Genomic DNA, 23,677 nt, shown 5'->3' on the forward strand with positions numbered 1-23,677 from the left:
GTTTAAGCGGGAAAGTGGCTGTCTATTTTAATTAATATCCCCTTCCTACCCCTCTAGCGTTATCTAATTTTCATCTTTTTATATTAAAAAAATAATATATTAATTTATTTATCTAGAATTTATTTTACTAGAAATTTATTGTCCGAAGAATCTAAGAGATAAGAACTTATGAAAATCGTACAAGATTATATTATATCCTAATCTAAACATTATTACATGGACTTGCAGGCATCAAGGCCACTCAAATAGACGATTACTATATATCGAATTTACTTTTGACAATTACTCTTACTATGATCCCATCCTAATCATTTAGCTATGTTTATGATCAAACAATACAGCCAACTTCAATAAATACCTAACAATAATCTAAGAAAAGAAATTTTGATTTAAATTTCTTGTTTACTTCTTGCATGGAGCTGCGTAATTTGAACTGTTTGGTTAATGCCCTAAACATGTCTTTGAGAATTCACATATCTGTGTTTCTTCATAGCATATTATCACGCGAACTCTGTAGCTTCGGTTTTCGCATGCATTTTGTCACTACAATGCATTCATATCAAGGCTATCAACTTGACGATTTATTTGTAGTTTAATTGTTAATGCTGCATTTTACGAACAAGACTTGGCATGTGCCTTCCATTTGGTTGGCTCAATCGTCCCCTTTTTGTTTCGGTGGTAGTGTTGTTTGATTCTTACTAGAAAAATTAATGCTTAAATTACACCAACTCTACCACAATCTTTTGTTAGATCATTGTTTCTTAGACCGGTCGGGTATAATTTATTAGATTATATTGACTTGACATCAAACGGTATAAATGGAGTCAATCCAATTAGACATACTGACATCATTGTTCACCCACCCGACTTTTGACCATCTCAAGGCCGATCTGGTCTGAAAATATTGTGTTAGATTCTTCACTCTTCCAAGTAATTTCAGACTTACTCTGATTATCATCACTGTTTTCGTGATTTCCACTGCCATTGATCCATCAGTGTGATCCCTTTATCTTTCTCTCGATCTCTTATTCGGCCTCCTCTCTCTCTCTCTTTTCTTTTCTTTTCTTTTTTTTTGCCCTTCTAGTTAGTTTTCTTCTAAGGATCTGTTTTATTTCATTTGCCTTTTTTCTTCTATTCTAGTTTGGAACTTGGAAGGCAAGTGAACGAGAAAGCAAAAAGAGTTGAAAATAATGGTGGATACTGCTGGAAGTGTCTCTGGCGTTGTGAGCGCCGCTCTTCCGGTTGCCAAGTTTCTGAGTACTCCGATTGGGCGTCAAATTAAGTATGTTTACAACTACAACAGCAACTTGGAGAAACTCGAAAGAGAAGTTTGCAAGCTGAAGGATGGAAGAGACGAAGTGAAGATAAGAGTTACTGCTGCTGAAAAAAATATGGAAAAGGTCAAGCACATAGTGAAGGTTTGGCTGAAGGACGTGAATTCAACCATTGATGAAGCAGACAAGTTAATTCAACAGAAAAACAACTCGTCTTCCAGTGTTGGCTTGATCACCCGCTATAAGCTTGGTAAGAAAGTATTCAAGTTACTGGAGGATAAGATTTCTCAACTCTTGCTGGAGAAAAGGGACTTCGGTGACGTCTCTGTTCCCGCTATTCCGATGGGAAGATCCCTTTCGCCTGACAAAGGTTACCATCGTTTCATATCAAGAGAGCCCACGTTGAAGAAGATAGTGAAGGCCTTGAAAGGAGGAAATTATATGATTGGGGTTTGCGGGATGGGCGGCATCGGCAAGACCACTCTAGTCAAGGAAATTGGTCGACAAGTCAAAGAAGTGTACAAGCTGTTTGATGAGGTGGCTTTTGTACAGGTAACTCAGACTGTAGACATAAAGAAGATTCAGATGGAACTTGGAGAGCAGCTGCGTCTTCGATTTAATAACGAGGCTGAAATAACAAGCAAGCTGTATGCTCGATTGACTAACAACAAGGAGAAGAATGAGGAGGAGAACGAGGAAGAGAATGAAGAGAAGGAGGAGAAGATCCTTATCATTTTAGATGACATTTGGGCTGATCTTGACTTAAAGACTATAGGAATTCCTGATGCAGCTGATAATGGGAAATGTAAATTGTTGTTGACAACAAGAGAGAAACATGTGTTGGAGATGATGGATTCTGCAGTTTTCGAAATTGGCATTTTAACTGAAGAAGAGAGTTGGAGGTTATTTAAGGATATGGCAGGTGATCACTTTTCATCTTGTAAAATACTTGAAAGACGTCATAAAAATTCATATTGTCGCTTCATTGATTTGGTTTTTAATCATGATTTTTGCAGGTGATTTTATTGAAACAGAAGAGATGAGATCTTTGGCGGAAGATATATGCAAGAAATGTGGTCGTTTGCCTATTGCAATCATAACAGCAGGGAAAGCATTAAAGAACAAGAGAGATCCATCTCAATGGAATGCAGCCCTCCTACAACTGAAAAGGTCTTCCACCGCAAACTTCAGAGGAGCCCTAAAGGCGGCATATAGATCAATTCAGTTGAGTTACGATTTCTTGAGTAAGGAACAGCAGAACACTTTTTTGCTTTGCAGTCTAATGAGGCATCGAGGTTTCATTTCAGACTTGGTAAAATATGTTCTTGTTTTGGATATATTTCAAGGAATATATAAGATTGAAGAAGCACGAATTAAAGTTCAAGCATTGATCCATGAACTTAAAGACTCTTATTTGTTATTTCATGATCATATTAGTAACTCCTTCTCAATGCATGAATTTGTGCGTGAAGTTGCTTTATCGATTGCTAGTCGAGATGCCCATGTCTTTTCTGTTAGGAATGAGACTGAATGGGAATGGCCCAGTCAGGATAGACTAAACAGTTGCAAATATATTTTCATTCGTGATAGCACCATTAGTGAGCCTCGTGATGGTTTGGAATGCCCAGAACTTGAATCTTTCTTTATGAATACCAAGGTCGATGATTCTCGTACTGAATTGCCAAAGAGTTTTTTCGCAGGGATGACAAAGCTCAAAGTTTTAGATTTGACTAGAATAAAGTTTTCCTCTTTGCGATCCACACTTGGGCTCTTAAAAAATCTTCAAACATTGTGTCTGGATTACAGTAGTTTTGACGATGTAACAGTTATTGGAGAGCTAAGTGAGTTAAGAATTCTTAGCTTAAGAGGATCAAATGTTAGGCACTTGCCTAGAGAAATAGATAAACTGAGGCAATTAAGATCGTTAGATTTGAGTAATTGTCAGCAACTAAAGAGTGTAGCACGAAAAGTGATATCAAGCTTAACCAAATTGGAAGAATTGTATATGAGAGGATGCTCTATTCGATGGGAGGATAGAAGGAATGCTAGCCTTGATGAATTGAATCAGTTGTCTCATCTCACCACTTTAGAACTAGATGTTAAAGATGAACGTATTTTTTCAAGTGGGTTTTTCTCCAAAAAGTTGAGAAGGTACAATATATCTATAGAAGAAAAGTCTTTCACATGTTGTACATCATGCACATCTAGGAAATATTTGGAAAATGTTGAAATTTTTAATGAGTATGAGACTTTGAGAACGCTAAAACTGAAGCATAATTCTATCATTTGGTTAAGGGAATTGCCATGCTTCAAGAATGTTGAATTCTTATGCTTAGGCAAATTGCGAGGTATCAAGAATTCTCTTTGTGAATTAGACAGAGAGGGATTTTCGCAATTGAAACATCTCCATGTCTATGATAATCCTAAAATCTCCTGCATTGCAAACTCCTCAAGTTTCATAGATCATGAAGCCTTCCCCAACTTGGAATCATTGATTCTTTTTAATTTGACTGAGTTGGAGAACATATGTTCTGGTCATCCCACAACAAATACTTTTAGCAACTTAAAGATCATAGATGTGGAAGGATGTGCTAAATTGGAAAAAGTCTTCTCATTTGCCGATGTTAGAAACCTTCCACAACTTCAAAGAGTCACTATGGATGATTGCGAGAATTTGAAAGAGGTATTTGTTGTTGAAAGAGAAGGTGATGACAACATCAATAAAGTGATTGATGAAGTTAACTTCTGTCAATTACGCTTCCTGACGCTCAAATCTCTTCCACAGCTTACAAGCTTCTGCTCTCAAGTAAAGAAACATGAAACATTGCAAGAGAGACAGATGGATGAGCTTGATACTCTCACGTCACTTTTCAACATAAAGGTATGCTTTATTATAATCTTGTATTTGTCTATTTGTTCTTTAGATTAAAATTCAGTTAACTTTTACTGCAGGTTGGTTTCCCCCACTTGGAGGCCTTAGAGTTAAGAGAAATTGATGTTGAAAAGATCTGGGATAGCCAACATTCAACGCTATTGTCATCTTATAAAAATTTAACACGTCTGACTTTGTCAGATTGCGAAAAACTAAAGTATGTTTTTCCATCCTCCTTAGTCAAAAACTTTGAGCAGCTCCAGCAGCTTCAGATTCACAAATGTAAAGTTTTAAAGGAGATTGTAGGGAAAGGCAGTGGAGAAAGAGAAATTGCCCCCAAGTTTGTCTTTCCGCGGTTAACCTTCTTGAGTCTCAAATGGCTTCCAGAACTAGAAAATTTTTACCCTGGAAGACATTCTTCTGAGTGGCCAATCTTAAAGGAGTTGGTGGTGTGTTATTGTGGCAAAGTAAAGATATTCAATTCACAAAATAATGAAAGGCAACTCGGAAGTTTGGAGCCACAATCCCTCTTCTCCTTCCAACAGGTGCATAAGTGTCTCCTTTCCTCTTTTAATAATACATGTACATGCTTTTAAGTACACAATTAGATAGATTGATGATGTCTTATTGGGTGCTAATATTGTGTGAAATTGTTTACAGGAATATCTACTCCAATTTGATTTGTTTTCTTGATTTGTAGATTAACCGTTATTTGGAGGCATTGACTATAAGCAGAATGGACAGCAATATGATATGGCAAGGCCAGTTTCCATGTGATCATTTTTCTGGACTTAAAGTTCTTAAGGTCAGGCATGATAAGTCGGAAATTATTCCACTAGAAATCTTTAAGAGATTTAAGTACTTGGAATGTCTTGAACTAATGAAGGGTTCATATGAAGAAATATTCTCGCATCAAGAAGTTGAGAATCATGACTGGATGCGGACAAGCATGAATCTTAAAGTCCTGAAAGTATACGGGTGTGAGAAATTGATTAATCTATCTACATCCTCAGTATCCTTCCAAAATCTCACAGTTCTGAAGGTGAAAGACTGTAATGGATTGGTAAACTTGATAACATCTTCAACAGCCAAAAGCTTGGAGCAATTAAGAGAAATGGATATAACAGCATGTGAAACAATGACAAAAGTAGTAGAACGTGAGGAAGATGATGATGCAGAAGATGAAAAAATTGTTTTCAAGAACTTGAAGTCTCTATCACTCAATAATTTAGAAAGACTCACGTGCTTCTACTCTGGGAATTACATTTTGGAATTCCCAGTTTTTGAAGAATTAGAAGTGAATAATTGCCCCATGATGAAGATGTTTTGTAGAGGAGTAGTAAGAGCACCAAGTATGAGAGTAAAGGTATCCAATTATGATGAAAGCTGTTCGGGGGGAGAGCTTAATAAGGCCATACAGAAACCATACAAAGAAAGAGGCAAGTGTTTTGAATGCTGTGAATTCTTGAGATGATGCATGTTCACAGAATCCCAACCAAATCACATTCTCTTCATTTTTATAGCCAGTTTGTTGTGTTTGTGCGCAGGGAGAAGGCAACTAATACTATTCTTCGTGTTGTGTCTTTTGGCTGTGATCTTCGTAAATCTACCTTTCAGGTTTGTTTTGTTCTGTTTGTTAATTTTGCATTTATGTGATAAAGAGAGAAGGCAACTAATACCATTCCTTGTTTGCACAAGTAGCAGATTTTTTTTTTAATTTATGAGTAAATTCTCTTTCTGTAATGGTATCTCAAGGAAAAAGAAGCTAGCAAGGAGCTCTTTACACAGTGTATTAAATGATAGTGTTTTGACTAGGAAATTTCAAGATTCCAGTGATGAATATATTAGTTTTAAGGTACTTCGCCTTATAAATTACTTTGAGTAAAATCGTTATTTTCAAAATAATAAAATTATATATATTTATAATACATATTAATTTAAATTAGTCTATAATCATATTTATTTTTAGTAATATTTCTTATAAGTATATATATTCGGCTTCACAACTATGTAAGTGATATTAAATCAACATTCTTTTTTAATTAACTAATTTACCAACATTTTTCTGAAATGGCAGGATGTCCTATGTTTTACCTGGATCAATTGCTATTGGGTCCATTCTTGCTTTAATATTTAGAAGATCAAGACGCGAATATCTTATAGTTGGTAGAGTTGATTTTGCCTTGTAAAATAATCTAGTGTTGTCTATTAGACAATAAACTTCTGGATCTCATTGTGGCTTCAATTTATTTATTTATTTTTTGCAGTTTTTTACGGCATATTGTGTAATTATTACATCGCACAGTGGCATTTACAGGTGAGTAATTATTGTGCTTTTCACGTAGGCTAAAATTTATGTAATTAAATATGTTTATTCGGCACCAATCGGCATGCACATTCCCTCGATTGTTTTTTTTTTTTTCAATTTCTAAAATTCTAAATGCCGAAAGACTTCAATTCATTTATTTTCATCAATCACCATGATTAATCCACTATAACAGGAATTTCAACAAAAGCTGCTGGCAATAGGCTTAGTCATCTACATCATTGGTATATTCCGTGACATACTGAGCAATCCACGTTCTTGGTGGAAAGGGTATGAAAATCAATTTTTCTTTTTAAAATTCCGAAGTCTTTGCAGACCACAATTAGTGGAAATTAATTTCTACAAAATTAAGAACTATGCTTTTACCTTTCCACTTTCAAAGTCGCCTGAAGTCTTTTGTTTGATGTTTAATTGATGAAACGTAGGCTGCGGACTGAGCAGGAATTAAAGGAAAGCATCGGTTGTCTTCTCACCTTTGGCTCCTACGTTTACTCTTCGTATGCAATGTTTGAATTTATTTTTCGTTTTTCTTATATATAGCCTGTTTGTTGAGTTTGTGTGCAGCTGGAGGGCGACTAAGGCAATTCCTTGTGAGGATTATTTTGGCTGTGATCTTCATCAACCTATATTCCAGGTTTGTTTTGATCCAAAAGTTTATTATTTTTGTTTGTCAATTACATACGTTGTAAAAATTTGTGGAAATTTCAGGTTCCCTTTTGAACTAGATGCAACCATTGGCGTTGGGTCCATTCTTGCTGCTGTATTTAAAGGATCAAAAGGTCCATTATTTCAAGCAGGTGAAGCTGACTTTTCCTTTCACATTCTCTAGTACTTTTGACGGATAATCTGTAAGGGAGAAAGTTTTCTATATAGGTTATTACAATGCAATAAACCAATGAAAGTATATGCTTATTTTAATATAAGCAGAATACACTTGTTTTCACTGTAACGGGTTGTATTCCTACATGATAATTTTTTTCCCTGTTGAAACAGAAAATGTTGCCTATATCCTATGAGTTTCATTCTGGCTTATCTTTCCTTTCTTTTTTTTGCCCTTTTTTGCAGTTGGGTATGGCATACAATGTTATAATTATTGGATAGCCCCACGTGCATATTTACGGGTGAGTTTAGTTTTCTTATTAGGATATTGAATTTTTTATCCTTGTTTTAAACCGTATATACATATAAATCACTCATATCAAACCCTAAACAAAAATATTACAACAATAATTTTTTTTTCTAAAATATCCCTATTAACACAACTCATACAAAAAGATTTTCTCTCTTTTTTCTTAACCTTCCAACAAGGGAAAAAATCTCTGTAACTTAAAAAAATTTGAAGTGGGAGGATTCCTCAATTCTGGAAAATAATTGAAGTAGACACCAATGATCGAATAAAAAAATTCGTAAGAGAAATTCAAAAAAAGGAATCTCCTGTCATTATAAAGAATTCATATAAACACAAGGAAAAGAGAGATGAAAATTTTCAAATTTCTTTAGAAAATTCACATTCGTTGTAAAAATTTCATAGTAAAATCATTCAAATTCAGATCAATCTTGATTTAGGCCTTTATGTTATGTGTTTTCATGTTAAACAATTGAAAATCAAATAATGTATGATAGATTTATATTTATGACTTTATATAAAATATAATTTTATTGTGATTTCATATTGTTATATTGTTTAATGTTATAATTTCATATTATTGTATTATTTAATGTTATTATAATGTTGTATTGATAGTTAAAAATGAGAATGAGTTGATAAAAATCCAGGTATGGATTAAAAATAGATGAAGAACAGGTTGACATCGACCCCAACACTTGGCGTTAATGCTAACCCCCTAGTCTTACATGCCTTATAACGCCCAGGGTTTTAAACACATGCATTTTTATGTTTTTAGGTTTACTTTAAGCTAAGATGGAAAAAACTATATTTAAGATTACTATAAAAGGTAATGGATTTCAGGTAATGATAATGTGACAAGATTTGTTGATGAAAATGAGAGAGGAATATGCATTAACGCAAGTGTTTATCTTGAAGAATTCATAACGAGAATAAGCTATTGTTTAAGACTCAATCGAAGTCAATCAAATATGCATGTATTTACCCTAGGTGATATGGTTTCAATGAAAATTGTAGACGATGATGAAATGAAATCCAATATACTTGTGTATCCACCCACACCTTAAGTGAAATTCTTGAAACCTGCATTTTGACAATCCCAATTGAATTTAATAAATACGACCAATTAACTAAAGTCTGGGAAAAAAAAAGAAACCCTAAACCTTAAATACTTATTAAGGGCCCTCCCTTGGAATATGGTCGTGCCCACATGCCTTCTTAGTCGCTCAAAATGTTTAGATATGAAGTTAAATAGGTAATCTCGGGCAAAGTATTTTATAAACATAAGTAAAAAAATATCACAGTCTCTAGTTGCTACATCTTATTTCAACACGTCACAAATACACTTGTATTGTAACATTGGTGTAGTTTTTGGTGGTTGGATTCTTTTTTATATAAAAAACTTGCTTACATTCCTTAGGTGTGCCAATGTACTATATGATGTCATCAATTTCTTCATTCTCTCTAGGCTAGTGATATATCGGGTAGAGTTGTTTACATACAACTTTCAAGTATTGGTATCTAATACAGTGCACACCCAGTGTTGGTTGTCGAAGGTGATGGGAATGAATACCTGCCAACCAATGAAGAGAAATAAGTACAATTATCGATAACTGTAAACCCTAAACATGTTACATTTGTAAACACCTTGTTGACATTACTTTATGGTCGAAAGCATTCATTGGGTTGTACACATGAGATGCATTAATTTGATCTTAGAAAAACAAGGGTTACTTCATATTTACACCCAAACATTTGAACTCATTGTAGTACTGTAAGAGATGTGTTATGAACTAGGTCAAAATAGTTGTCCAGTTATTATCTCGAAAAGATTTTTAAAGTATTCCCATGAAATCTTCGATGTGTTATGTACGCAAATAAGTTAGACCATAAGTTAAAAGTGATAACCAATATGAACAAAGACAAAAGAATAGTGTATACCGGTTTTTCAACCATTGTTCCTGAGTTACAATTAGAGTCTACAAGGGTTTGTTCATATTAGTTGTCGTTTTGTTCAGTTCTTCGAGGAAGACATGTCGACTATCATTATTTGGAGCAATGCAATACCACAAAATAAATTCTAAGTAGTCCTTAGCCAATCGTGAGTCTATAGGACGCTTTTTAGGTACAGGTTATTTGTTCTTTTGCTTCTTCATTGGATCTATGAAAAGACTTACCAACTTTTTTTTTTTCGCAACACACATCTAAATGTTGACACTTTTTTGGTAGTCAATGGCTTTTCAATAGTTGTCAGTAGGTCTTCCTTTTGTTATTACATATCATCGTTAGATGAGTCATCTAACTAGAAAAAAAATTATGGCTCTCATTATTCTTTAACACAACTAATCAAAATAATAAAAAAGTATAGTGAATAATAACCTGTAATGATTTTGATGCTTGAACATATGAATCTTCAAGTCTCATAATTTGATGCTTTAAAGAGGATTGGAGTTCCTATATCTCCCTATGAAGCATCAATGCATGTAGTTGCCACTACTCTTGCATCCCCCAGGAAATACTGATGCTTGCTATTGTCACTGCTCTATATCTCTGTATAAAGCATCGATGCTTACCCTATATCTCTCCACAAATCATCGATACATGTTGCTGTCACTTAGCATGCATCATCACAACTTGTTAGTCAAGTTGTTATTGCATATGAGAGTTGATGACTCTTACATGCTCAGTTAAGACTTGTTGAAGACAATCATATGATACATCGCTATACGAAATCTTGTGAATTGAGTGTCTTACAAAGGAAGCCCTCTAATACTCTCGAGGATGGAAAGTAAGAGAGATAAACATCCATAGAAGGGATTCATGTACATTATGGGAGACCTTCTGTAACTCTCAGGGGTGCACGATATGAGAGGATGACACCTGTAAAGGGGATGCCTATCTTGTTGTGTAGCGAAAATATAATACACAATTTTTATGCTATTGAATATAATAAATAATTAAGATAGAAAATAAAATATAGAAAAATAAAAGAAAAAAAACACAAGAATTTACAAGGTTTGATAAATGTATCTACGTCCTCGACACCGTTGACTATTTTCACTATCTTCAAAGAATAGTTACAAAGGAAAAATAAATTATTAGAAATCCCTAATAATAAGATTCTCTCAATATAATTGTGTTTGACTACAATTGCTTTTGGGATGATTTTGAATTAAAACCAAAGCTTTTATTTATAGTTTTTGATAAAATACAAAGAGAATAAATTAATATATGTGGGACCTAAAGAGCAAATTTTCCAACATGTCTAATACGAGAAACACCGAGAATAATAGGTTAGAGCCCTTGTGATGAGGATACTCATAAATGGACAAAAGTAGTGGAGACCTAGAGGTTAGCCATATGGGTAGGGGAACCTTATACTGAGGGGGATGCTATAGGGACATTGGGGAGTTGAGACATAATGGTTGAAGATCGTGAAGATCCTCTAGAGGTTGCCTAAATGGTAGTAGGACGAATTGACAAAGTATCATCATTATTGTCTGAATATGTAAACTTGTCATCTGATGATACATGTGGTGCCTTTCTCCCATAAACTTCAGAACTCGTATGTACCATTCAAAGTCTTGTTCAATCTCAGTCAAATGCAATGTAGTTGTAATCTCTACCTGGAACATTAAGGAAATTTATAAGAATTAATGAAATAAAAGATGAAACGATAAAATATAAATATATTAATGAGCAACTTACTAGAGAAGCGTCTCAAAGTATCAATATGTCATCCCAAGTTATTAGTACAATAGTCTTCCACTTCAACATATAGGGGACCTGATTATCTGCTTTTATACGGACATAAGACAATAGATTTTGAATCATCTTATAAATCCAATACTATACAATGTACAACATTTATGGTTAGTATTTACAATCATCAGTATGAATATTAACTTTATGGATTATACAATACTTATCTGAAAAGTAGTTAGGTATCCCAAAATATTATAGCTAAGCAATAAAAGCGAACTCACATACAACAAGCAGTGTTATACACAATATGATATTTGTTATGTATGTCTTTCTGCATCAAATTAACTATTTTGTTCCATGTCATCATCTCTCATAGGTACTAACTAAATGTATTTCAATTTTCAGCTAAATGTAAAAAAACAATCGAGTATTTTTGTTCTATTGTTTGGCCCTAGTAACCTCATAAACGCTAAAAACAATACCACAAACTTTACAACATCCTCGTTATTGTCTCCCTAAATTTGATTGTCAACTGCTTGTTCGATCTCCTCATGGGATAGTAACCTGTCAATACCCAAAAAGTATTCCTCTCTCCATCAAGGCATCCTTGTATAATCAATGTAGTTGGACACCTTCATATCCTCCCCAAATATCAAACTAGTGACTAACACAAATTCAATAGGACTGAATTGGAACTCAAGATCGTTTAATCTGAACCACATTTCTCTCACTGGGTCCTTGTAGTTAATTATACAAAGTAATATCGCATGCATCAAAACAACACTAAACTTTGTTTTCCCTAAATCTAGTAAGTGTCCGAAACAGATTATTTGAAATATAACTCTTTGAGTAAACGTTAGTTTATTTTTTATTATACTCATGGTATCCATCTTTATCCGAAGCGACATGTGCACTTGAAATCCATATGCCTCATGGAATTTGTACACCCCCTCCCGATAGTTAATGACAAATGTTTGAAAAATACATTAATTCGTTTATTATGTTAATAAAAAATAATCATTAATCAAAGATTAATCAAACAAACTAGATTATCATTAATCTGGTTGGCATCAATTAATTCAATTGACACTTCTATTTTTTAAAATTAATAATGGTCTTAAAGTTATATTTTAAAATGATTTTTTTCACGACATATAAATTATATATGAAAACTATTAAATTTGATGTGAGATTACTTTTTTTCTTTATTTACATCATTTATCTTCCTAATGACATAATATGGGTGTTTCTAATATTTTCAGATAATCATCATACTGCTTAATAATTTTCAATCTCTTAACTCAAGGATGGATACATAAATGCCAATTAATTATAACCCTAGTTTTAGATTAGCATATTTGAGTTTAAATGTCATTTCACCTATGCTAATCTAAAAAATTTAAACTCAATCACTAGTATTCTTGATAATTTTCAATGTCTCAACTCGAGAATGGATGAGAGATTGAATAATACTAGATAATTTTAAAAAAAAAAAATTAAGCTTGATCATCTATACTTAATAAAATAATTCTACTCAACTAATCACCACTGTTTGAGTTTAATTTTTAATATATAAAGCACCAACCCATGGCCTGTTCTTCCACTTCCCAAACACTTTCATTTTACAAAAACCAATATAGAAAACCTTACTTATCATCCTGTCTTTGCATTGCCACTACCAAATCCAAGAAGTTTTGTCATCGACTGGTGATCAATAAAGTTGTTCACTCAAGGGATCACTCTAATGACCTCTGAATTTTCTTTGCTCTAACTCCTTAAAATTTGTTGGATTCTTTTTGCTCATTCACGGGAAAGCAATTTGATGGTGATCTCTTATGTTATATGTATAATACTCTTATGCTATATTATATAGGGGGTCTCTTCATGGAAAAGCAAGCAAATATGTTTTTGTAGAAAATATTTGCAAAAGCATGCAAAATATGTATGTATTATGCATACATTCATGTGAATGAACATGTGGAAGCAAGCAAGCATGCATAATATGTATGTATTCTGCATATTCCTTAAGAATATATTCTTTGCAACATTCTTTGCAAAGAATATTGCAAAGAGTATATTCTTAAGAAATGTGCAGAATACATACATATTTTGCATGCTCGCTTGCTTGCTTGCTTCACACCAAGACTTTTAGGCTGCATGCTCTTCACGGGTGACAAAAGCTTCAATTATTGGATTATTTTTTCATGTATTTCTTCAATATTAGATTAACACAAACTAGAATTTATGAAGATGAGATTAAATGGGTTTAAAATTTTTTAGATTTGAATTTAAACTAAGTTTAAATTCAAATGTAATTTAATCTAAAAAATTTTAAATTCACTTGATCTTATCTAACACATATATAAATCTTATTTCAAATATTAATATCAAATATTTGCACATGTAATCTCTCTCTCTCTCTGCAATGTATAAAAAGTATAGTGTTGTCTTGTCTGGTTTTTCAAGGTTAAAGATAATGATAGTTTAGGTATTCTAATATATAAAGTGGTATAAATATTTAAGATATAAAAAGTGTGATATAAACATATAAGTGAGCCCAAATTAAGGTAAAAAATTCAATATCCCTTTCTTATTTCATTCTTCTCTTATATCATAGTTAAGTTTTCTCTGTTAATAAATCACAGCACTGATTTATCAAACATTGCAGGAAATTCGACGACTTCCATGGCTTGTCAAGAAGATGTTGCCAATAGTCCACTTTTTGAACTTTGACCAAACATTTCGCATAATAATTCAGTGCAATAATCCCCCTTCTTGGTTTAAAAGGTATGACATATATTTTTTTTTTTGTGAGCCTCAATAATTCGAGAGAAAATTTTATTAAAAATACAATAATAAAAATAAAAGAACAAGAAGAAGAAGAACTCTTAAAAAAGGGGGACAATAGACATAATGAGAGGTAAAGGCTTACCCCTCCTAAGAAATTAGGCACATAATTGAAATGGAAATGCATGAAGTGCAATTGAGATAATTAGGAGAAAAAAATACAAAGAAATATTAAAAGGAAAAGAGAATGGCAACCTAGAGCTAAAGATATCTTAAAAGAAAAAAAAGAAATTAGGCAAATGGATATTTAGAGAGTCCCCAAGTATGTTCATGTAAAAGTGTGACCAGACAAATAGTGGAAAGAATTTTATCTTTCCATTTTAAAAGTCACCTAGCTGGAGTAGTAATATTATAGCGCTTGGATAACTTGTGGCAGCTACAAATTAAGATGCAAAGAGAAGGATAAGCTTGCTTTGAAACCAGTAAATAGCATCATCTGAAATTATTTTTGGATTGTTTCTAATGAAGTCAATTTCGTTTGATGCTGATGAAATGAAGTTAATTTTGCTATATAATCAAAGAGACTATTTTTGTCTCTGGATTCATTTTGATCAGATATGGCACATATTTATGTAAAATCATTTTTTGTTTACTTGAATGCCTTGATAGAATTTGTAATAACGAGAAAAATGAGATCAATTTTTTCTTTCTAACATTTTAGTGTCGGCAGATCACATGTTGTAGAAATTGACACAAAAGGCAGAGCTATGCTTCTATATATCTTTCCACTTTTAAAGGCACCTGACGTTCTTATGTTTGATGTTTAATTGACGAAATGTAGGCTGCCAACTAAGCAGGAGTTAAAGGAATGCATCGGTTGTCTTCTCACCTTTGGCGCCTATGTTTACTTCCTATACAATTTGTTCAATTTATTTTATGTCTATCTTATATAAGGACTGATTGTTGAGTTTGTCTGCAGGGGGAGGGCGACTAAGGCAACTCATTGTGAGGGTTATTTTGGCTGTCATATTCTTAAACCTATATTCCAGGTTTGTTTTGATCCAACTGTTAATTTTTCGTGTTTGTTTATCAAGTACCATATAGAAATTTGTGGAGATTGCAGGATGGCTTTTTATTTACATGCAACTATTGCCGTTGGGTCCATTCTTGCTGTAATATTTAGAGGATCAAAAGGTCCATTATTTCTAGCAGGTAAAGTTGATTTTGCCTTTTAAAATTCCCTACAAATTTTAATAGATAATCCAAGTTGGATAAAGTTTTCTGTATATCGTGTTGCAATACAATAATCCAAAGTTTGCTTACTCTAATGTGAGTGGAGTTAACTGGTTGTATTGCAATGTGATTGTATTTGTACATAATTTTCTTTTCTGTTGAAACAGAATATTTTCCCTACATAGCTATGAGTCTCAAGCTGGCTTATCTGGCTTATCATTTTTTTTCTTGCAGTTCTGTATGGCATGCTATGTTTTCATCATTGGTCAGCAAGGCGGGCATATTTACGGGTGAGTGCTTAATTTTGTTTTGTTCATGCTCCTTTTATATCAGAATTGAGTTCTTAGTGTTCATCAACGGCAGAATTGATTTATCCAATATTGCAGGAAATTCGACGACTTCCATGGCTTGTCAAGAGGCTGTTGCCAATAGTCCACTTCTTGAACTTTGATCAAACGTTTCACAACATATTTCACCCCAAAAATCTTCCATCTTGGTTTAAAAGGTATGGCATACAATTTTCTTTTCTCCTTTTTTTTTTTTTAGATGTGACTTGAATCTTTCTTTTTTTCTGGTAAACCTAGATAATTCGAGAGAATTTTTGTTAAATATTAATAATAAACACTTTTAAAAGGAGACAATATTGAGGGGTAACTTGCCCCTTGTAAGACATCTGGGTACATACAAGAACTGCAAATGCATGAAGTACAATTGAAATTATTAGCAGAATGCGATACCGGGATGTATTGAAACAAAAAAAAAAAAATGACACCTAGAGCTCCAGATATCTAACAAAAAAAATCAAATTAGGAAAATGGAAGCATCTTAATGTAAAAGTGTGACCAGAAAAATAGTGGAAAGAGTATAATCCTTCTATTTTTAAGGTGACCTACCTAAAGTCCTAATATTATACCACTTGGATAACTTGTGGCAGCTACAAATTAATATGCAGAGAGAAGGATAAACTTGCTTTGAAACCAGTAAAGACCATCATCTGAAATAATATTTTGATTGCTTCTAATGAAGTCAATTTTGTTTGATGCTTGATGAAATGAAGTTAATTTTGTTATATTATCAAGGACACTATTTTTGTCTCTAGATTTCTTGTGATAAAATATGACACATTATTTACGTGAATGTCATACAATTTTCAGGAGTCGACGCCGGATCATTAGACAGAATTTGTAAGGAGGAGGGGCATGCAATGACAGTCATGTGGTATAACTCGAATAATAGATGGTCTGAAGAATTTGTTCTGGATTCATTTTATGATTTGATTTTATGTTCCATCCACTCTATTATGGATCCATTTGGTATTTATGAACTTGTCTATGAATTTTTTATTAGAGGTTTGGATTAAGAAATTATAAAAAAAAAAAGTGGATACATAATTTGTCTTTCCTATTAATTTCATCATCATGATCAATTATAAAAATAAAACTGTTTAGACATATATTTTCAGAGATGAGCGGATTAAAATACTTCACTAAAAAATAAGTATCAAATTCAAAATCAGTCAGCTCCAAAGTTTTTGGAAGTTAGAATCGAAAGCTAAATAGATAAGAATTGATCCCGTCAATTCAAATTATAGTTGAATACTCAACATTTATCACTCGTAATCTTTCTTTTTTCTTTTTTGTTTTTTTTTTTCCTCATCTTCTTCCTCTTCCTTGCCTCTTTCATTTCTTTGCAAAATGTCCGATACGATTCATACATTGCTTCACACTACTCACGCATACGATACCTGAAACGTTATATGACACTAATGAAACAAGATTAATTCATTACTCCGTTCGTGTTCTTTCACTTATGAAACATGTTTTAGATAACCAAAATTCATTGCATTTCTGCTTTACACAATAACATAATTCATACTTGACACTCAATGAAATGTACTACTTTAATTCTGAGTTGTTGGAAAAGCAAGTGTTTATCCTGTAAAAGTTCCTTCGGCCTTAATTATCACGAGAATTTTTATTTATCCTTTGAGTCATATGGGTTCTTTTGGTTTTCATCAGTCCTCACCAATTCTTTCTCAAGAGCTTCTCCGAGTCTAATTTGTTTCCTTGTGGCTTCAAAAAATTAGCTTTACCTTCAAAAATAATAATCCACTAGGTTTTTCAAATTTCTCAAGATTTCTAGGTTGACCTTCAAATTGGTTTCCGTCAACTATCGTTGTTGATAAAAATTAGAGTTTTGGGTTTACAAGAAAGTTGAGTAATGGAAAAAAAAATAAGAGTCTACAAAACTGATAGAACTTTAGAATATTTACTGAAAAATCTTGAGTTCAAGTTTCTGTTACACTTTTTAAGTTAGGTCACCTTTTCTAACGAAAAAAAGGTAAATAAACTTTTCTAAGAATTAATCCAAAACAAGAAGAATTCATAATTAATATTTTTTATTTTTTCCTGATCTAAGCATTACCAAGCGCACTTGCAGCTTCACTTTCAGTTTTTTTTCCACCCATATCAAGGACAATGAATTTTGTTTAAAGTAGGCCAAATGCTGAAAGGATCTTTTAAGTTTAAAAATTTTAATTTTTCATCCCTCCATAAATTTCATCAGTGAAATCCATGATATATTCAATGAAGGATTTAGTGATTTTTTTAAAAAGGGTACCCCTTAAGCTCAAAGTCCTCACAAAATTTACAGGGCTCAACGTCTCTTGTTAGCGTTGGCCCTGTCGCACGTGAGGGACATACAAGCCGCCACTAACCAAGTGCACAGGGGAGATTTGAAAGAAGAAGAATATGCCATTAACAAATTAATAAAACTATGCGCGCACGTGTTTGTATATATTTATATAAATAATATATTATCATTTAATTAAATTATTTTAAATTAAAGATAAAATAATACTTAATCATACGATATCATATAATCTATATATCATAAGTATATATAAAAAATGTATACAAATCATTATTTATAATAAATTATTATATTACTTTTTTCTATATATTAAAAAAGTTTGGGACTATTACTATAGGCCAAAAGACTTATTTCTACATCAAGTTTATTGTGTTTATAGTTATTAGTATCGTACGATATGTAATATATATCATACGATATAATATAATATACATAAAAGATTATACATATCATAAAATGTATTAAAATTTGATACAATGTAATATACGTATCGTATGATATGATACATATTGATAAATTAATGATGCAGACTGATACATTTTTTTAACTAAATTAGACATATAATTAATGGTGGATATAAACTAAACTGAGCTCGAACACCCATTGGCTCGAGTTTGACTCAAATATGACATGATTTCATTCGAATCAAATTGATGTTTTGGGTTTGATTCAATTCAATTTGAATTGATGCCTTGAATGGATGGTTTAGATTTGATTTGATTCGATTCGATTTGAATTGATGGTTGTAGCTTGATTTGATTAGGATTTATGGTTTGAATTTGTAATTTGGATTTGTAGTTCGAGTTTATGGTTCATTAACAAAATGATATTATTTTACTCAAATAATAAGAAAAACAAAACAAAACAAAATTTTTTTATTTGAATTTAACTCGAATTCAAATTAAATAAATTCAAACCAAGTCGAGCTTGCTTTTGATAGTCAACTTAATTTAGATGTAGTTCAAAGCTAGTTCACCCAACTGAATCTATTGTTATTTGTAAAGCGAAAATGATTTTCATATTGTAATTGAATATTTAATGTGTAAGTACATATTATTTATTTATTTTATTACATTACTTATTTTAAATGATAAAATTTAGTTATAATTCTTACTGGATATTCTTACCAAGTTAGTAACAATTTGATAAGATGGTTTTAGTCTTTTATTTATATTTTAAAAACATTGGTAATATTAAATTGAATGGAAAACAAAATGAAAAATATAATAAAAAACTTTAATTTAATTTTTAAATTTTTTAATATTTTATTTTAAAAAAACGTATCATAGATACGATATGATACACAATATAAAAAATTAAATTTTTAATTTATGATATGATACGTGATTCAACTATTGTAAATGTATTTCCAAACTTTCACTTAAGAAAGTTTATTGTGACAGTTCCTTTGGCCTTTACTATCATGAGAATTTTTACTTATCCTTAGAGTCATATGGGTCATTTTGGTTTCTGTCAATACACTACAAAAAAAAAAAAAAAAACAAACCATGCTAACTAATTTTTTTTTTTTTGCTACTAATTAAAAATAGTTGCAAGAAAGGGAATATAACAACTAAAATAAATCTAGTTGTAAAAAAATAACTCCATTTTTAAAACTAATTTCTTAGTGCAAGTAATTATGTTTTGGTAACTAAGAATTTAGTTGCAAAATAGAGGTAAATTTAATATTTTACAACTAATTTTTTAGTTGTCAGTAATTTTGTCTTGATTACTAAATGTTTAGTTACAAAATCATTTCATCATTTTGGTTATTTTAACAACTAATATTTTAGTTGTAAATACTTTTATTATGTATAAATAAAATTAATTTTCTATAACTAATTTTTTTATTACAAATAATTATGTTTTGACAACTAAGTATTTAGTTACAAAATATAGGTAAACTTGATATTTTGCTACTAATTTTTAATTGCAAATAATTTTGTTTTAGCAACTAAGTGTTTAATTGCAGTATAATTTCATCATTTTGATTATTTTAGTAACTAAAATTTTAGTTGTAAATAATTTTTTTTTTTTTTTGCAGCTATAATGTTAATAGCAAAATGTTATAAAATTAATTTCCTGCAACTAAATTTTTAGTTGTAAGAAATTTTGTTATAACAACTAATTGTTTAATTGTAAAATAGAATTGAATTTAATGTTTTGCAACTAAATTTTTAAATGTAAGTAATTATGTTTTGCAACAGTTAATTAACCTTTGGGCTAATTCCGAAGTGTCTTATAATACAAACTTCAATTTATTCATAAACAAACATCATTGCATATCTTAATGTTATCATTAAATATAAAAGTTCTAGAGCAGTTAAAAATAATAATAAATTATAATTTAAAATTTATTTATATTAAGATTTGACTACTTTGATGACTAACAAATTATCCATGATAGAAATTTTAAATTACAAAATTTCAAATCATTAGAAATATTTATAATTTGAAATTTATCTAAATTAAGATTTGATTACTTTGGTGACTAACAAATCATTCATAATATAAATTTTAAATCATTAGAAATATTTATAATTTAAAATTTATTCACATTAAGATTTGGCCATTTTGTTGGCTAACAAATCATTCATAATATAAATTTCAAATTATAATAAAATTTAAATCATTCTAATAATTTTTCTTTAATACTTTCATATTTGCCACATTTAATATTTTATATGTCACTATTAGATTAGGAACCATTTATACATATAAAATTCATAATGAAAAAAGAAAAACTTTAATAACCAATAACAATGATTGCTAAGAAATTTATAACACCCATCTCCAAATACATATTTCTATTTAGAATATAATCTGAAGAGACATGTAAGATTGGACTACTTAATTTTAAAGCCTTATAATTAATGTATGTTTGTAAATATTCAAACATGTAAAAGGGTGTAATGAAAATAAATACTGAAATATATCATTTATTAAAATTCATAAAAGTACAAAATGTCTGAGAACTCAATCAGAAGTTATTATGCATAAATAAATCTCAAAATATAACAAAAATGTTCAAAATACATAAAAGGAAAGAAACTCTAAAAAAGATAGTTATGCTTTTCACCCTCGCACAACTACTTGTTAGACTTCTGATTTCTATACGTGAGTGATACACGAGTTAAATGCGTTTTTATTTTTGCCTTTTAGATGCGACACACGGGCATTTATAAACTTTACATGTGTGTGTGTCATGTCGCATAACTAAAGCAACATCTAATCTTACCGCAATGCTAACTTATCTGGGAAATTTAAATTTATTGATGATAAACGATGGTGTAGACCTCTATACACGGGCATATATTGCTCTGGTAAACATTAATTAACTCAATTTAAAACAAGGGAAAAGACTAGAATGCATTTGGTCTTACCTGTGGGTGTTACAATCCTCGCCCCTTATATGAATTTTATCCTCAAAATTCACTTAAAAAATTGTGGGAACCACTGCCTCATGTCTTGCTTAACCTCCCATATGGCCTCCTCGACTGGGTAATTCCTCTATAGAACCTTGACTAAGAGAATTTGTCTACATCTAAGCTTCTTAACTCACATGTCTAAGATCTGAACTAAGCGCTCCTCACACACCAAATAATCCACGAGCTTGGCATCTTCAACTCTAGGTATATAGGTTAGGCACTGATATACTTGTGTAGTAATGATACATGAAAAATGTTGTGAATGTGATCCATGCTCGCTAGCGATGCAAGCTAGTAAATAACCTCACATAAACCCTCCAACACCTCAAATGGTCTCATAAACCTTGGCTCTAACTTGTCTTTTTTGTTAAATCTCATAATATGCTTGTAGAGGACTACTCTAACAAACATCTTATCACCCATGATAAACTTAAGATCATGTCTCTTCTAGCTTGAATAACTATTTTAACAATCTTGAGCCTACCTCATTCTCTCCCTTATCTATCGATGTCCTCTATCACCCTTTAGGTCATTTCTTGTCCCAAAGCCTAGGTTAGGGTATCTCTCTCTTATTTCATCTCAATACAATGGTGATCTACATCTCTTGCCATACAAAGTCTCATACAAAGTCATTTTGATACTTTTATGGTAGCTATTATTATACACAAACTTCATTAATGGCAACACCTCTATCCAACTCGCTTCTCTATCTAGACAACAAGCCTTCAACATGTCCTTAATCACCTACTTGACTCTCTCAACTGGTTATTTGTCTAGGTATGATAAGTTATATTGAATGCTAACCTTGTACCTAAAGACCTCTGCATACTCTACCAGAAAACTAAGACAAACTCGGTGTCTTGATTTAAAACTATTGTCTCGGATACCCTATGAAGCCTAACTATCTCTTTGACATATATCTGATCTAGCTGGTATGTACTCACAGTGTCTTTTACTATAATGAAGTGCACCAACTTGGTCAGTTAGTCAATAATGACCCACAAAAGCATTATATCCTTTTCTGACCTTCGACAATCCTACCACAAAATCTATAAAGATGTGTTCCCATTTTTACTATAAGATACTAAGAAGTTGTAATAATCCTGATGGTCTATAATATTCAGTTTTACTTGTTGACACACTAGGCACTTAGTCACAAAATCTACTATATCTTTCTTTATACCTAACCATTAGAAAGATCGTCTCAAATCTTGGTACATTTTTACAATCCTAAGGTGGGTAATATAAAGGAAACTATACACCTCAGTGTGAATTATGTGTCTTAAACCCTGATCTCATGAAACATATTCTCAGTTTCTAAATCTTAAAATACCTTTTACAACACTAAAATCTGGTCAGTACCCTCGAAGATTTTTTGTCTTAACTAGACACACCAATCATCTAATACTTGGGCCATATTGATCTTATCTAGAAAGGTCAACTAAATCTATAAACCTATCAACTACCTTGAGATTACCTCACTTTGTTCTTTCACCAACTACTATTGTAACTCTCGGCGAGTGATAATCTATGATAGAATTACTTTTCTACTTAATGCATCAGCAACTAAATTGACCTTGTTCGAGTGGTATTTGATCTCATACCTTTTACAACACTAAAATCTGGTCAGTACCTTTAACAATTCTTTGTCTTATATTAAGATCCTTCTAGGTAAAGAAATATTTGAGTCTTTTATGATCCATGTATGTATTACTTTTGACCCCATATAAATAATGTAACTATATCTTTTGTGCAAAAACGATTATTGCCAACTCAAAGTCATGTGTTGAGCACTTGGTCTCATGATCTTTTAACTAGTAAGAGGCATATGCTATCACTTTACCTTTCTGCATCAAAATTGTTCTTAAACCCTGATGAGAAACATCTGTACAGAGTTCATACTCTTCACTCTCTATCGGTAAGGCTAAAATAAGAACTGATGTCAACCTTCTCTTTAATTCTTGAAAACTCTACTCATATACATCAGACCATCAAAAAGGAACATCTTTGTGAGTAAACTTTGTGAATGGTCAAGCTAACTTGGTGAAACCCTCAACAAATTGCCTATTAAAACCTACTAACCTAAGGACACTCCTCACCTCTTTAGTTGTCTTAGGTTTTTACCACTAATACATCTTCTACATTACTAGGGTTTATTGAGATACCATCTGTTGAGACCACATATCTAAGGAAAGCCACTCTATCTAACCAGAACTCGTACTTGAAAAACTTGGCATACAATTGCTTCTCTCTTAATCTTTACAACATAAACCT

General features: G+C 31.7%; 2 protein-coding genes across 2 annotated transcripts; both read left to right on the top strand.

The window, feature by feature from the left end:
* The first annotated feature begins 854 nt into the window (after positions 1 to 854).
* LOC123216527 (probable disease resistance protein At4g27220) lies at positions 855 to 5,620 on the top strand. The gene is made up of 4 exons (XM_044636967.1): positions 855 to 2,196; positions 2,291 to 4,155; positions 4,227 to 4,691; positions 4,847 to 5,620. Exons 1-4 carry the CDS (start codon positions 1,191 to 1,193, stop codon positions 5,618 to 5,620), a joined length of 4,110 nt encoding a protein of 1,369 aa, XP_044492902.1. The 5' UTR covers positions 855 to 1,190.
* Positions 5,621 to 5,623: 3 nt separating this feature from the next.
* LOC123216535 lies at positions 5,624 to 16,723 on the top strand. Its single transcript, XM_044636980.1, has 15 exons — positions 5,624 to 5,763; positions 6,224 to 6,312; positions 6,414 to 6,463; positions 6,648 to 6,742; positions 6,898 to 6,932; positions 7,037 to 7,106; positions 7,181 to 7,269; positions 7,538 to 7,593; positions 13,972 to 14,090; positions 14,932 to 14,966; positions 15,070 to 15,139; positions 15,214 to 15,302; positions 15,558 to 15,613; positions 15,710 to 15,828; positions 16,478 to 16,723. Exons 1-15 carry the CDS (start codon positions 5,624 to 5,626, stop codon positions 16,509 to 16,511), a joined length of 1,146 nt encoding a protein of 381 aa, XP_044492915.1. The 3' UTR covers positions 16,512 to 16,723.
* The last annotated feature ends 6,954 nt before the right edge of the window (positions 16,724 to 23,677 follow it).

Source organism: Mangifera indica, chromosome 1 (genome assembly GCF_011075055.1).
Source record: "Mangifera indica cultivar Alphonso chromosome 1, CATAS_Mindica_2.1, whole genome shotgun sequence".
Taxonomy (NCBI): domain Eukaryota; kingdom Viridiplantae; phylum Streptophyta; class Magnoliopsida; order Sapindales; family Anacardiaceae; genus Mangifera; species Mangifera indica.

Excerpts from the sequence above, each read along its gene's own strand:
- LOC123216527 (XM_044636967.1), top strand. The coding sequence starts at position 1,191 with ATGGTGGATACTGCTGGAAGTGTCTCTGGCGTTGTGAGCGCCGCTCTT. Across the intron at positions 2,197-2,290 it reads GTTATTTAAGGATATGGCAG|GTGATTTTATTGAAACAGAA; the intron begins GTGATCACTTTT and ends TGATTTTTGCAG. Across the intron at positions 4,156-4,226 it reads CGTCACTTTTCAACATAAAG|GTTGGTTTCCCCCACTTGGA; the intron begins GTATGCTTTATT and ends CTTTTACTGCAG.
- LOC123216535 (XM_044636980.1), top strand. The coding sequence starts at position 5,624 with ATGTTCACAGAATCCCAACCAAATCACATTCTCTTCATTTTTATAGCC. Across the intron at positions 5,764-6,223 it reads TTCGTAAATCTACCTTTCAG|GATGTCCTATGTTTTACCTG; the intron begins GTTTGTTTTGTT and ends CTGAAATGGCAG. Across the intron at positions 6,743-6,897 it reads CCACGTTCTTGGTGGAAAGG|GCTGCGGACTGAGCAGGAAT; the intron begins GTATGAAAATCA and ends GATGAAACGTAG.